The sequence below is a fragment of the Gavia stellata genome, chromosome 3 (genome assembly GCF_030936135.1).
Source record: "Gavia stellata isolate bGavSte3 chromosome 3, bGavSte3.hap2, whole genome shotgun sequence".
In the NCBI taxonomy this organism is placed as follows: Eukaryota; Metazoa; Chordata; class Aves; order Gaviiformes; family Gaviidae; genus Gavia; species Gavia stellata.
In genome coordinates, this window is record NC_082596.1 from 10,262,158 (window position 1) to 10,278,132 (window position 15,975).

Consider the following 15,975-nt stretch of genomic DNA (forward strand, 5'->3'; position numbering starts at 1 on the left):
GTTTGAAAAAAGTTAACATCTTTTACCACTTTGGCTCTCACCTCAAAAAGCATAATCAGAGTGCAAAAGATGGAGTTTTTGAGAGAAGACGAGAAGGTATACTTAGTCTTTGCATCCACACCAGGATCCTGCCCATAGATTAAGCATACAGAATTTTTTTTTTCCAGAAAACTAAAGCATTGGCAGAGTTCAGACCTCTCCAGGGTTTAGAATACAGCTGAATGAAAATTTGAGAATCAGTGTCTTTCTTTTTTTTTATAATTTATTTAGTTCTACCTCAGTCCTACTTTAAACACCTATCTCTCTTTGAGGATCTAGCCTAGAGTTCGTTTTGTTTTGGGTTTTTTGCTTTGAAGAGCAAGTATTTACAAGGGTTTCTGAGGAAGGTACTGGAGAAAAAGATGAAAGTGGAAGGCAAACGACTGAGAAAAAGAGATTAGGAAAAAAGATTATTCTTTTTTTTTAATTATTCCATCCTGAGCAACAAGTACCTAAGGCCTCTCACAAATTCTGAAGAAGTTATTTTCAATTTGCTCCTCTGGTAGAAGTTACATTATCTTCATTTCACAAGTGGAAAACAAAGGCAAAATGGGGTAATTGACTTTCCTACATTGTTTTGAAAACACAGATAACTGTGCCTACACCAGGAGCTAGAACCTAGATATGAACCCAGATCAGGGTCTTACCTGCACCTTCATCCTTCCTCATCCTGGACCTCTACATGGGGAATGTTCACAAAGTGGTAGCTCATAAAATGTGGACCAGGGTTAAGATTACCAAACTCTGAGAGACAATGAAATTGAGAGTTTATCCATATAATTGGTCAGATACTAAAATTACTAGTGGGAAATATGCATCCCCATGCATTTTAGTAGAAAACAAAACTACTTTCCAATGAGAAGAGCTCTGTCACCTGCACTGCTTCCCATATAGGAATAAATACCTGCTTCTTATCTCTGAGATCTTGCACAGCTGTCAGTATGCTTCTTGATTAATAGTTTTGTTTTTCTTTCCAGATCTGATTAAAATGATTATGGCTCAAACTTAATGCAAAGCCTATTGCTATGAATTAATTTAAGATATTTTGATATAACCTTCAGAACAAAATTCCATTGGTGGTGTGTCGATTACTGAAGACAAGGTTTTCATCAAAAGCCCTAATGGAATATTACATTCAGGCCCCTAACACCTGCTCTGTAATTAATAAAGCACTTAATTAGGGACTGTATTATGTCCCAGACATGTTTAGTTGAATAATAGATATGTTCTTGGTATGGGTAATAAATGAAATTATGTGATCCCCTGCTGACTGCTAACCTACTTCCAGCATGGTGGTGCCATCAGTTTATTCTGTCCAAGCAATCTGAAAGGTGATATGCCAGGCAGAACAACTGAAGTGAGTAATCTTACCCATGGAAAAGGAACCAGAAGTCATTTCAGGTACAATGTTTCAGGGCCAGTAATGTTTCCATGAAACTAATGACTGACACTACATGATGTCATTATTCTTTGTTTTTCATGATGTTTCTTGCCAAGATGGTCTGCTGTCTCAATATAGCCCTGGAAGCAAAATGCAGATGTGCAGCTTGGGAGCAGAGCAGATCTGCTAGCTGTGGGAAAACTTTACTCCTCAGCAACCAACACGAACACCTCTGTAGAGATACCCAAATGTAGAAGTCTTAGTACAGGAGTGCAAGACATTGGTACCTGGTGCCATTTGAGATATCCTAGGTGATTTGAGACACCCACATGGGATCATCAGGTCCCATACTGCACCGTCAGAAAACTCATGCTGTTCTGGAGCAAGTCATTGGAGGTTTTTCCAGGAAGCATGCTCTAGATGACACTAGACATCTATATTTAGACAAATGAATTGAGTTCCTAATCTCAAACCAGAATCTACCCTGGGAGTCCCCTCCTTTCCTTACATAGGATAGTAGTACTAATAGTAGTAAGGATGCCAGGAATATGTTTCTGAATGAAAGCAGCAGTAAAAATACAAATTGACCTGGTTTGGAAAATGTGATAGGTGCACAGGAAGGAGATCTGGGTTATTTCTTTCTTCTTTTCAGAGGAGTTTCCCTGTTACTACAAAACAGAAGGCTTACAATACAGATCCGTTATTTTGGTTTCCAGGTAATGGATCTATGTTAGAGAGTAAACGGTGAAACAGAACCTGCCACCAACAACTGCACAGGGTAGGAGTCCACAGAGGAGTTAGGTTGTGACTGTGTCTTTCTTAGGGAGCTGGAGGAACCTGGTCCAAAAGTTGGTCTTGGGGAGTAGGTGATTGACTCTTCTCAAAGCACAGCCTTTACTCAGGTTGGCTCACAAATCTGTTGATTACCAAATTATCCAGGCTTCCTGTCGACTGAGGCAGAATGGGAGGTGTTGGTTTCTAGACTGACAAAAGGTTTTTTTTTTAATTTGACTTATAGCATCATTACAGATGTCTTAAGAGACACACAGGTCTAAACTCCCATTCTTAGAGATGTTGCACCAAAAAATTAATATTGGAACATTTCTCCTGAAGATTATGAGTCTTGAAGGATTTTTTTTTTTAATGTAATATTCTTTCTAGCCTTTTTAATCTTTCATTTATGTATCTTAGTGATGTTACAGTTGGGATTTGTGCTTTAATAAGAGCTTTCTAGTTCATGGGCTCTTCCCCACCCCCACCCCCCCCTTTTCTTTATTCTGCAGTGATTTACACGGTGTTTATGACAACAGATTTTAATATATTATGTTGCCACAAATAGAGGTTTCGGCAGAACACAGGATCCTGCTTTCAGACTTTCTGATTACTTTGCAATTGTGTGCCATGTCCTGGAACATTCTCTTTTGTACTACTTTGTACATGTTTCACTGCACGTGTATATCCCAGGGTCTGACCTCCATATAACCTTGGCTGTACATGAATTGCGGCATCAAGCCATTAGTTGCTTTTCAGATACCAACCACATTCTAGTGTTTGAAAATGTTCCCTGGACTATCTTGGTAAATTACCAAGCCTATTTAAAATGTTGTAACAAATAGCAGCTGATTCAGGACTGAGTTGGAATATCTTTCCCCAATATAAAAATCTATCATCCTTTCATACTGTGAAGAAAGTAATTGATAAATAAACCATTATTTGAAGAAGGGAAGAAGCTATCTAACAGACAGGATAAAGCAGGAAAAAATAGAGATTTGGAAACAGTAATGAATGAGAAGGAAAAAGATAACTTGAGATTTTTTCTTCTAAATTGCCTCACAGCCAATAGATTCTTTCTTGCTTAAAAAGAGTCATTTTAGATATTTGTCATACATTTTAAATTACTGTACTGTTTGCTGTTGCTTCCAGCAACCATCTGGAAATGAAAATATAGGCTGTTTTTAACCAAGAAGATTTTCTCCCCTTGCCCACACACCTGGTGCTCTCAGACTGCTCACAAAAGCAGAGCTACAAGAAATGATCTTTTTCTTTAAGAGAGAACTTGGAAGAGCTGCCCTTGTAGGAGAGAAACGTAGATAATGGGCTTTTCTGGCAGTTTGAAGAAAAATGAGAAGCAGGTCAAGTTTTTGGACTTTCCTGACTTGGAAGGGAGCCATTAACCATATGGCTTTGTATTCCCTGCGCGCAATGCTGTGCAGCCTCCCATTAGAGACAGATGGTGCGATATCTGTACACGAACAGCAAAGCTTCCAAGACCCCGGCGCTCTGGCTGACGTACGCTGTGGTTAGTTCAATGGCAGAGGATATTTCATGTTATGCCTTTGGTATGTTTCTCCCTTTGAATGAAATAATCCCTTTAGTTTTTAATTGACAGGAAACTCAAACCCACAAGATGGAAAAAGAATGCATGACAGTGTATAAAAAAAGGGGGAAATGCTTCATTAAATTTTTTCCTGACCGCAACAGGAATTTTTTCGTTCAAATCCCAACTGAGTTCAGTCTTTAGAACTGAAAGTTTGAAATTCCTTGTGTCTGTGAACTGTTTGTTTTCTTCCAGGACAGCCTAGCCATATTGATACCTGAACTTATTAGTTACCATACTGCTTATCATGAAGTTTCCCGGGGTATTTTGGTATTAACATCAGCAATACATATTTTTAAAGCCTGTGATGAAGTGATATGTGCCCATATCCCACATAAAGCTCTATTGTCATTGATAGAGTTCACAGTCTGAACTCTGCTTAGGTCTCTCAGGAATGTAAGATTCTGGCTTCTATTTCATGAAAAGTCCTAAGTTAAATTGTGAAAATGGACTTAGAATAAGGACCAAACTGTCACTCCCACTCCACTCACTGTTTTAGTCACTAGACTAAATTTATTTTTCCTCTTGCAAATTCTCAATCTGAAAAGTTCTTTATGCCTACTTAGCACCTATAGCTATCCCAAATAGGTGCAGGAGTTTACCACTTCCCATTGGTTCCCTGTATTATTTGTAGAAGGGGAAAATGCATAACAAAAGTGCAGAATGAATGACCCAATGGACATATAAGTATTAGGTCTGACAGTAAGGAGAAGGAAGCATGGGATACAGGAGGACTTGATCTCATAGAAGTTCTTTGGAGCCATCTACCTCCATCCATTGACTGTGTAAGATGGTTAAAATGGTCATTTTAAGTGGACTGAATTCCCATTAACACTGGTCTCATCACCCGAATTGTTGCTGTAGCAGCACTTAATGTGTAAACTGAGTTTCCCCAAAAGAGATTTAGGAACACTTTTAAGTGATCAAGTCTACTTATATTCACACATACATACATAGAGAGTTTGTCTTCACTAATTTGCAGTGATTATACCCCTGGAAACACAGGACTCATCTGCATTTGAGTTAGGCTGGAATAAGCATGTCTTGTATTATCCATTATGTGATTTACCAAACAGCTTTACAGAGCACAGCAAGATTTAGCTTGAATGCACTCTGTGAGTAGATGATGTTGCAAAGAGTCCCAGCTCAGTACGCCCCGGAACCTAACTGGAAGATACCATGAGTATAATGATTCATTGTGATATCTGTAGTAGCATTTTGCCTTAAGAATTACAGAAGTAACAGTGGTTTTTAACATATGTATTAGTTACTAGGTGAAGAGAGATTTCAAGATATTGAAAAAATTAAAACGATTGGCAGCACATACATGGCTGTTTCAGGACTATCACCCGAAAAACAGGTAAGAGAATAGTCTTTAAGAAGCAAAGCTTTTGGCATGTCCCGCCATTCATATTAGAGAATATTAGTGTTAACTTTCTGATGTTCATAGAGCTGTCTTTGCAAAAAAAAAAATAGACTTCTGGGGCTTCTGGCAGACAACAGTTGAACTTCTTGATGAATTGAAATGCCACCTTGTGCTCGGAACAAGAACCATATGGATTCTTTCCTCAAATTTAGGTTTATAAGAGAGAAAAAAAAATCTCATTTCAATTACACTGATGTGAATATAGAGCAGGTCTATCTATATCTTCGGACATAAGCTGAAGTTGCCACTGTAACTCAGACCAGAATCTGGCTGACAGCTTCCAATAAGCTATGAAGAGAGAGGATCTATTAACTGACAGCATACTTACGCAAGCGTAAGGTTGCATTTAAATATTTTTGTGATGATGTAGCTGTATATCTACAGAAAGCATGATAAACTATACATCAAAAAGAAAGCAGACTCATCAAGTCAACTAAAGAACAGCCCAAAGCCCAAAGTCTTCGTGCTGCCCTCATTGCAGAGGTGCAAAGCAAGCTGGGGGAAAAGAGGACACATGCACAGTCACAGCCATAAACCTCCAATAAGTCAGATGAGAGAAATCCATTCATAATTACATCCAAGGGTATGCGGGAAAATGGGGTCTCCAAAGGAATAAGACGAGGCTTTAAAATACATCCAGAGAGAAGTCAGCTGTTGCTGAAATCTGTCTTGCTTGGCAACCGGTGCCTCTCCCCAAGGAAGAGCACCATGAAAAAGGGTGTGCTGCCCCAGATCAAGAACAGAGTGGGAATCAGATCAGCCCACATTGATCGCAACTGCCAGAAAAGCAGAAGCCAGATTAGCATGAGCTTTATAAACCAGAAAATTTCCATTGTTTGTTTAGAATACATTATAAAACATGTGAAGTGTAACTAGCTGAGCATCTCCCACCTACAGAGTAATAAGTGATGCTGAGAGCTAGAAATCCACAAAACTAGGCATGCATGAGATTTTTGTTTGTTCCAACTCAAAATGCTTCTGTGCAAAGATGAACGAAGAAGGACTGAACATCAGGGAGGTAGATGGTTATAGCTAATCAGTTCCTAACCACTTCTTTTGACTCTTGACGTGGGTAAAAATTCAAAGGGAGATAATCTTTACTGCATTTCCAAGACTGATTAACTCCTCCTTTTTCTTGAACTATAAAAACCTAATGGAATTTTTATGTATGTTTTAAATATACTAAACTTCATACATACATGTCTATCACCTTGTCAGCATCTAAGAGGTGAGGGCTGCTGAGGGAGGTTGGCACGCTGTGAACAGAATGAGGCTGAGGACAAGGACTGAGCACACTGTGAACAGAACAGGGTGGTGCCAGGGAGATGCTTATGTTCAGGATTAAACACTGAGGATGATGAAAATTGCAAAGGGCTGGACAGCATGACCCGAGGGTGGGGGGGTGGGGCCTTGCAATGCTTCATTCCCATGGACTGGAAATTTGTTTGATGAAAGAATTACCTGGCTTCAGAATAGATGAGATGACATCAGACCATTATTGGGCCAAAACCACGACTGTTCCTTACTCCACTGCCCACTCAGAGAAACAATTAAGGATCTCCCTGTCCTCCCTTGGTAGAGTGTGCCCCACCATCTGCTCTATTGATGTTCTGGGAAGACCAAAACCCACTCCTGGTCCCCATCTGTATATTGCCTGCCCTGCAGGAATGGGAACCCAGGGGAAGGAGCGGGGAGTGACTGGACTGCTCTAAGCAGGGGCGATTAATGAGCTACAGAATAGCCTTTTCTCTCCCACTTAACTGGTCCCAGGTTGCCTGGCTTGCCCTTTTGTTCCTGTCACTATTCCATCCCTGGGATCACTGGAATTGGTGCTTTTCCTGGGTGACAGTTTCAGCAAAGGAGAATTATGTCTTTCATTTCTTTCGCTCTACTTCTTGCTTATGTGGGTCATCCCTGGTTCTCACCAGTTTTTGTCCCTTGCACCTAAGCTAGCTCGATTCTCTCTATATTTTCTTTCTAAGCCTTAGATAGATTTCACATGCCTTATTAATTCCCATGATTGCCTGTCAGATTTTTGACAGGAAATTACTTTCTTTAGTACTTCATACTAAGCTTCTCTGTATCCAGGTATACAAGTGTTGTAATATAAATAGGAAGCATTACCATCAGTAATACCCTACTTCTCTCGGATCTAGTATGTTGAGACTGTTTTTATAAATCCTAAACTCAGATACTTGGCACTTGGTAGGGATGGGTGGGAGCTGGGCAAATTGCAAAACCTTTCTAACATATTGGTTTATAACTTACTCCTCAGCAATGTGAAGACAAATGGGGGCATTTGTGTGCTCTGGCTGACTTCTCCATAGCTCTGAATGAAAGCATACAGGAGATCAACAAGCATTCATTTAACAACTTTGAACTCCGTATTGGTAAGCATAGTTCCAATATGAGAATTAAAATGCGGTTTTGTCTGCAAGGATCTGACTCCATAAGTGCACCCCAGAAGCATTGCAAGGACATGTGCCATTTAAAAGACTCCAAATATTGTACCCCCTGTTTTCAAACTGACTTCATCCCAGGCAAAGTTAGAAATCAGAAATACTCTGTTTGCAGAATATGGGCCCAGATTTGGGGACTGCAGAAGTTCTAAGGTTTAGTGAAATGTGAATACATAATTAAGCTACTGTCTTTAGCAAGTCTAGCCAAGAGCCTATAGGTATAACACAAAAAGTGAACTGGGCAGCCCAGACCTAACCCCAAGCTTAATACTGGCTTGCACAGTGTCTAAATAATCTCCCTGTCTTAGATTTTTCTTCAGTAAAGGAGTAATAGTAGCTTATCTTAAACCCTTTGTGTAGTACTTTGGTTTTGCACAGAAACTGAATTCCAGTTCTGACCTGAGCTGTCCCAGTGGCAGCAGCTCTGAATTTCTGTGATGGGTAACCTATCCTGGATGGGATATCCTGTATGGCTAGTAGGATGGGACATGAAAAGATGGTCTGAATATATGGCACGTGTCAGGAGCAAATCTGATGGCTTCTCATACTGACCAGATCACTGGCCAAAACCAAAAACCACCCAGAAGAAACATGTCCTTTATAGACAACCCTGCCACAAAAAAGCTGAAGTATATTCATCCGTCACAGCATGGAGGGTCACAGCATCACTGTGATTTGCACTTCCTATCACTTTTGAACAGAAAACTCACGGTTCCCAAGATTTCTCAGGGAACATGCATCCGCTCTTAGTAAGGGTCACTTGCAAAGATTTCATAGAGCATGAATGCAACAGTGTTTGGAAACCATTTCTATCACCAATTTAAAAAAATATTCTTTAAAAAATATCTAAAAAACTAAGATGCTTTTCCCAAAGATATGCCTTTCACTATCACTAAATGTACTCTTAAATCACTGCTGTAGAAAAAAATAATCTCTTCTATAGTTTGTCTTGAATTTATGCAACAATCTTACAAGATAGTGTCTTTCAATAACTTCATAGAATACTTCAATATTTTCACTTCATGGAACATAAGAATATTTTTTGACTGTTAAACGCTAACAAGGTTGCCTTTAACAAGTGTAGACCCAGAAAGATCCTTCCAGAGAGATCTTTCCTACTACGTAAGAATCAGTTTACAGGAGCTTTGGCAATAGTGTACAGAATACAGATAATACGTAAGTACTGTAGTTCCATTGTCACGGACGCCCTGTAAAATAACTCTGTGGATATCACTTTTCATATTTTCTAGCTTTTCTGGCCTTTTTTTCTTACTTTCTTTGTATATACACCTCTTCCTTAAGCTTAGAGATAAGTGTATCTGAACCAGGCTTCATCTGGTTCTTAAGTGCAAAAATTCTTTTCAGCCGTTCTTGTCTAACTAGCTAGCTCTTCTCAATTTTTTTTTTATTTTTTTTTTAATAGGGATTAGCCATGGCTCTGTCGTAGCAGGAGTTATTGGTGCTAAGAAACCCCAATATGATATCTGGGGCAAAACGGTTAATTTAGCAAGTCGAATGGACAGCACAGGTGTTAGTGACAGAATACAAGTGCCTGAAGAAACGTATCTGATCCTGAAGGACCGGGGATTTGCCTTCGACTACCGAGGAGAGATTTATGTCAAAGGTATCAGTGAACAGGAAGGAAAAATCAAAACATATTTTCTTCTAGGAAGAGTTCAACCAAATCCTTTAATCTTACAACCAAGAAAACTGACTGGACAGTATTCATTAGCAGCTGTTGTATTAGGACTTGTACAGTCTCTTAACAGGCAAAAACAGAAGCAAATCCTTAATGAGAACAATAATTCTGGAATCATAAAAGGACATTACAACCGGAGGACTTTGCTCACTCCTGGTGGATCTGAGGCAGCAGCCCAGGCAGAGGTGGCTGACAAAACTGAATTGCCATAATCAGCATTTTGTTTGTGTTCTTTTTTTTGTATTTCTTTTATATATAAAAATAAATATACAAATAAAAAGGGTTTAATTTTTTTTAGAAGAAGTGTGATTATTTTCTGGTGTGATATTTCTGTGAGATTCAAATTCCTACATTTTAACAAACGGTGCCAGCATCTCTCCCCCCGGTTGCAGTTAACCTCTGAATGTCCAGACATAGGAGCTGTAGGCCACCACTCTGCTGTGCCAGTTACCTGTAGAAAGGGGTGAGAATAAACCCCTGACTGAACAGATTTAGAACATAAATTTGTGTAGGGAGTTAATCGTGGGGAAAGGAGGCAACACTGTCCACATTTTTTGGGTGAAAACAAAGGCATAAGGAGATTGAGTAAGTTTTTCTCGCTTTTAGTTGCCTTTAAGTAGAGTTATATGCATCTAAGCTAGTTGCCTGGTGTCCATAACAGCCAGGGGGAAGCTAGTCAATACAGCCAAAGGATTTTAAGGTGTATCTATCTGGGAGATAGATGAGGTGGATCTTACCCTAAACCCACTGATTCCGTTGAGTCCACTGGCTGCGGGTTGTTAAAACAGCCTAAGGCATTCTCCTCACAAGTGGGTGACTGCTCTGTAGACAGATAAATTGTATGTCGGTATCCACCTGACCTCTTGTACCCACGCCAGGAGGTCAAAGCTCCCCTGGAGGCACTCTGTCCTATCTGTCAGTCCCTTTTGGAGGGCCCAGATGCACTATGGTATCTTGACCGGCACAAGACACCTATGAATGGATGACAGAATTAAACGTTGAATGATATGTCTGGAGTCTACGGCTGTGTCTATCGTCTAGTCAAGGAATTAATCAAATTCTCTTGAGTCACTTTCCAGAGCTTAGCTCTTAACCCCATCACCAGTCTGTTTTTACCAAAACGAGGGCTCTCTGAGGCTGTAAAATGAGTACGTGCTGAAGTACAGTAGGAGATAAAGCTCACCGCTAAACTCAGCTGTCTCAAGAGGGAGAGAGGCCAAGACCGAGGATATCCCAAATTATTTGTGTGCCAGCACAGAGACAGTCCTGCTGGGATGTGACAATGGCACACCTAGGTGCTACAAGCTCTGCATCAAAAGAAGGATAACTTTTTGGGTGATGGCTAATCAGGTTCCCCTTGGAAACAGTAAATATATAGCACAGGTTCCTATATGCATCTGTGCCATGATTCATACTGAGCTGTAAAGTGCACAAATGAACCTCTCGTAAGTCTGTATGCTCAAAGGAGATAGGTTTGTCTCAGCAAATATTATCTTTAAAGTAAATCACAGATGGAACCAGCAGAACCTGTAATCACACAGCAATCCACAGATGAGACCCCACACATCCGATACAGTGCAACATACGGATTCTTCGTAAATACACTCCTCGTTTTCTGCAAGCTGTTACACAGGCCTTAATGAAAACGGGTTTCTTGGGAGCATCTCCACTGGGTCAGGCACATTTTTAAAAGATGGTCAATATGGCTAGGAAATCTTGATTCCTATGTTTTGTAAGACACTACTGTTTACTAACAAAAGAGGCACCAAAGCATGGAAGTGTTTAATTGTAGTAAGATAAAAATAATGCTTTTCATTGTAAAATAACCTGATGAACGGGTTTGTGGGGCAAAATTTAATCAGCTGAGAGCCGTCTTCAGAAATAGAAATTAATAAAAATGACCAAATAAATTCCACAGAAAGTTGTATCACTGAACAATGGGTCTGAGCACAGACAGCAAAGAGCAGCCTGAAATGTTACACCCAGTGATGATGCTGCCAGTAACTGAGCTCTCATTCCAAATTGATTACTCCTTTGAATCCCCACAAATATCATTTTTTATGCCACACAGAGGGAGCTCAGCCCCTCAGCTCAGCCAGGCCAGTGCTGATACTATAGGAGACGAAGACAAGGAAGGGCTAGCATCTGAAGCAGTTAATTTAATTTCACATTTACAGTGCTGTCTGAGGCACTAAAGAAGGTTTTGGCTGGTTTAAACAGCTCATTAACAGCTGTCCTCTCCTTTGCAGCTGATTTCTGTGCTGGATGGGTTCACTTCTGGTTCTCTCAACATTTAATTCTTGCTAATATCTCAGCGGAACTGGTTTTCTAATTCTCACCACTGCTGCCAACCTCTGTAATGACAATTAGCAGAGAGTGGAAGGTAACTAGATAACAGGATTGGAGGCTGGAGCTGTGAGGGCAATTTCACTGCTCCTTAGCATGGGCCCAAATCTTCTGCTTCTTATCATAGACACGGATCGCTTTCTATGTTATCCCTCTCAAAATCCCCATTAGCATAACTATGTTCCCAAGCAAAACCATCTGCTAATAAAGCCCGATTCTGTGTTGAGCAGATAGATAAAGAGTTTGCTAAATCAGCTCATTGCCATGAGTATTTCTTTAGTGAGGTATTTCACCGGTGACTACCGCAGGTAAATCCCTGCTTGGGACTACTTGTCTACACTAGATGGCTATTTGTCACCCCAGCAATTACACTGCTTGTTCCTTTTCTGAGTGTGATGACCTTAAAGGTTCAGCAACGTTATTTCTCATTGTAGCATCTGTTTTCAGTGGAGCAGCAGCTATTATTTATGCTCTCAGTCTTCTAGTTTAACTCCATGACCTTATGGTACCTTTAGAGTATTCAGCTTTCCCTCACAACTCTATCTTCAGGGTTTCTTGTTCATACAGGATAGAAGTGCTCATACAAGAAGGAACTATAAAGACAAAAAACCTGGTTAATATCCTTTGAAACATGCATGCCTGGGTTAATAAAGGCAAATTGCCTTGATATTGCAACTCTTTGGCCAAACTAGCTAGCCAATATTGAGAGCTTTCCTAGATTTTCCCCATTGAGAGGAGAAAGCCCTGGCAGAAACTGACTGTAGTCTTTGATGTCATCTTATTTATTTCTACAAATGTGCACTACAGAACCAAACAGCAGCCAGCTGCTTGCTCAGAAATTTGTACCTCGGTCCCTCCAACAAGCTCCACGCCATAAGCTCTGCTGACTTAAATGTTTTCTAAACAAACAGGCTGAAATCCGCAGCTTTCACAGAATCACAGAATCACAGAATCACAGAATCAGTACGGTTGGAAAAGACCTGTAAGATCATCGAGTCCAACCTGGGGAAAAAAAAAAAAAAAAAAAACAAACAAAAAAAAAACCCACACAACATCAAAAAAACCCACAAAAAAAAAAAAACAAACACAAAACCTACGCCACACAACAACAATAACAAGCCACAACCCACCCAACACCACACAGCACCACGTCCATCAAGCTACATCCCACAATGCCACATCCACACGCTCCTTGAATACCTCCAGGGAGGGTGACTCTACCACCTCCCTGGGCAGCCTATTCCAGTGTTTCACCACTCTCTCAGTGAAGAACTTTTTCCTAATGTCTAGCCTGAACCTCCCCTGGCGCAACTTGAGGCCATTTCCTCTAGTCCTGTCACTAGTCACTTGGGAGAAGAGACCAACACCCACCTCTCTGCAACCCCCTTTCAGGTAGTTGTAGAGAGCGATAAGGTCTCCCCTCAGCCTCCTCTTCTCCAGGCTAAACAACCCCAGCTCCCTCAGCCACTCCTCATAAGACTTGTGTTCCAGACCCCTCACCAGCTTCGTCGCCCTTCTCTGGACATGCTCCAGCACCTCAATGTCCTTCTTGTAGTGAGGGGCCCAAAACTGAACATAGCATTTGAGGTGCGGCCTCACCAGCGCCGAGTACAGGGGCACGATCACCTCCCTGCTCCTGCTGGCCACACCATTTCTGATACAGGCCAGGATGCCGTTGGCCTTCTTGGCCACCTGGGCACACTGCTGGCTCATATTCAGCCGGCTGTCGATCAACACCCCCAGGTCCTTTTCTGCAGGGGAACTTTCCAGCCACTCATCCCCAAGCCTGTAGCGTTGCCTGGGGTTGTTGTGGCCGAAGTGTAGAACCCGGCACTTGGCCTTATTGAACTTCATCCGGTTGGCCTGGGCCCATCGATCCAGCCTGTCCAGATCCCTCTGCAGAGCCTTCCTACCCTCAAGCAGATCAACACTCCCTCCCAACTTGGTGTCATCTGCAAACTTGCTGAGGGAGCACTCTATCCCCTCATCCAGATCATCAATGAAGACATTAAACAAGACCGGTCCCAAAACCGAGGGGTTTTCTTCTCTGAAAAGCAACATACAATCAACTACATCAAGGGCAGTTTATGCCAGCTTTGAAGTACTCAATCATTAAAGCAGATGGAATATTGACTATCTGAACAATAGTTCTGCACCAAAATCACTACTCTATAATGCTCCAAGTGCATATTTGCAACCATACTCCTATATTCTAGCAAAGATCATATCTGTGTCAAGAATGCTTGTTTGCAGGACAGTGGAAAGCTTTTAGTGTTGATTAATTTATGCCATTCACCAATTTTAGTAATATCTATCCAGAAAGTCACAGTTAGGTACTGATATCTGCCAAGATATCTATTCTTAGCTCACATTAAGATGCAAGACAGAAGAGAATTTACCTCTGGTGAGAACAGTATGATAGGTGTGATATCATTTAGAAGACTGTGTTGAGGAAAAAAGCAATTCAAAAAACAGCCCTTGCACACAGGGGAAAAATATCACTCACTGTCCTCAGATTTAATTCATTCCTGGTTACTTCGCAGTCGTTTGCACATTTTGAAAAGAGCAGCAAAAAAAAAAAATCTCGTCTAATCCTTTCCTCATTAGCAGAACTTCAGCTGCTTTTCCTAAGTGAAATGGGAGTCAAGGAGTTTATACAAATACACAGCGCAGCAAAGGTGGCTGATAGCCACATGTCCTGTCACTGCACACTGTCAAGCTGCAACGCAGGGAGCAGAGAGCCTGGCTCCAGAGCTGACTTGATGAACACGCAGTGAAATGATCAGAGCAGCAGTAAATACCCACATTAACCATCATCAATGGTACATGGTAAGCATTATAATTGCACAGTCAACTTACTAACCTCCCCATCAATCTTTTTTCTGTTGCCTAACATCGGTGACACGATTAAGCATTTGTGGTTTTCCCAGCTCTGTGCTTTGCTGGAAGAAGGGAGAAAATATGAGAGCGGAGCAGTTGGCAGATGGGAGGGAAGGAGTAAAAATTCAATATCCATATCTCTAGGCACTTGAAACTTACTGCAGTTCAGTTAGCATTTGAGGAATGCTCTCATTAGCTCTCCTGGTAGAACAAAATATTTCCTTGATTTACGTAACTTTAGTAGATAAGGCCCAACTTTTTTTAAAAATATTCTTTCTTTCTGTCCCTTTTCCACTAAGCTCTTTTTTAGGTGATGGCTGTCAGTGTTACAGAGCCATCCAGAGACTGATTCATTCAGCTCTTTCATGTGAAAATGACAGCAATGTGCAGGGCTGGTTAGACAGCATCTCCTGTAAAATGCCACTCCTGCTACTTCTCCCAATCCAGATCTCCCTCAGACCAAGCTGGTTTTTTCGGGCTGATAAATATGTTAATATTGATACACTGAACATCTCTGTTTCATAGTCCATGTACCTTTTGAGGGTCTTGAAATCGGTGCCTCCTTCAGCTTTGCAATATTAAAAAAAAAAAAAAAAAAAAGCACCGCTGTTGCCACATGGAGAAAAAGAATGAGAAATCTCATCTGGTTTGCAGAAAATCTAAGGTTCTAACATGAATTACATACGTGTGAAATGACTTTTGATTGCAAAACACCCTCCCAGCAGCAGTGGCATGGGCTACACCAAGGGATATTTTCACAGCAAAAGGGTATTAAGTATCATTTTAATTAACTCATCAGTTACTTAAAATAATAAAAATACAACAGCCTCTTCCTACTCATCTTTCCGCTCAGAGACTATTGTGTAAGTTATCTAAGTTTCTATAAATCACCAAGTAATTTTGCTTCCGATGAATGATTGCCTCCTCTGGATGTGCCCAGATCGATGCTCTAAAGCTATGTCCAGCAGTCACATCCCTGTCTCCGGGGTCAGCGCACTTTGTATGGGTAAGACCGAGGCTCCCAGTGGCACCAGATCTTTCCTCGTGGCCCTGTTCCTGAGAAAGGCAAGACCTGGGGCTTGGGCAGGCTGGGACCTGTAGCCTAACGCTTTTCCCGTCTGAATGAGGGTGGGAAGAAGACCCCCAGCAGGACTCATCGCACAAGCTGAGTCCAGATGCTGCCTTTAAAGCTCATTCTTCCTTAACCACCTAGTTACCTGCAAGTTGTTATAATGGCCACTCAGCAGCTTGGCAGTCCCAGCCCTGCCCACAGGGTAATGAGGGCACAGGGAATATCCACACCCCCCCATGCCCCAAGTGACACTGCAGTATGCAGCCACCTTCTGCCCCATTAAATTCCCCCTTTCC

The 15,975-nt window shown here is 41.2% G+C and overlaps 1 protein-coding gene across 1 annotated transcript in view; it reads left to right on the top strand.

Moving 5' to 3' along the window:
* Positions 1 to 9,593, top strand: part of ADCY8 (adenylate cyclase 8) — a 129,024-nt gene extending 119,431 nt beyond the window's left edge. The window contains 3 exon segments of the mRNA XM_059836205.1: positions 5,065 to 5,157; positions 7,499 to 7,613; positions 9,106 to 9,593. Of these exon segments, the coding sequence (XP_059692188.1) occupies positions 5,065 to 5,157; positions 7,499 to 7,613; positions 9,106 to 9,593 (696 nt within the window).
* Positions 9,594 to 15,975: the final 6,382 nt, after the last annotated feature.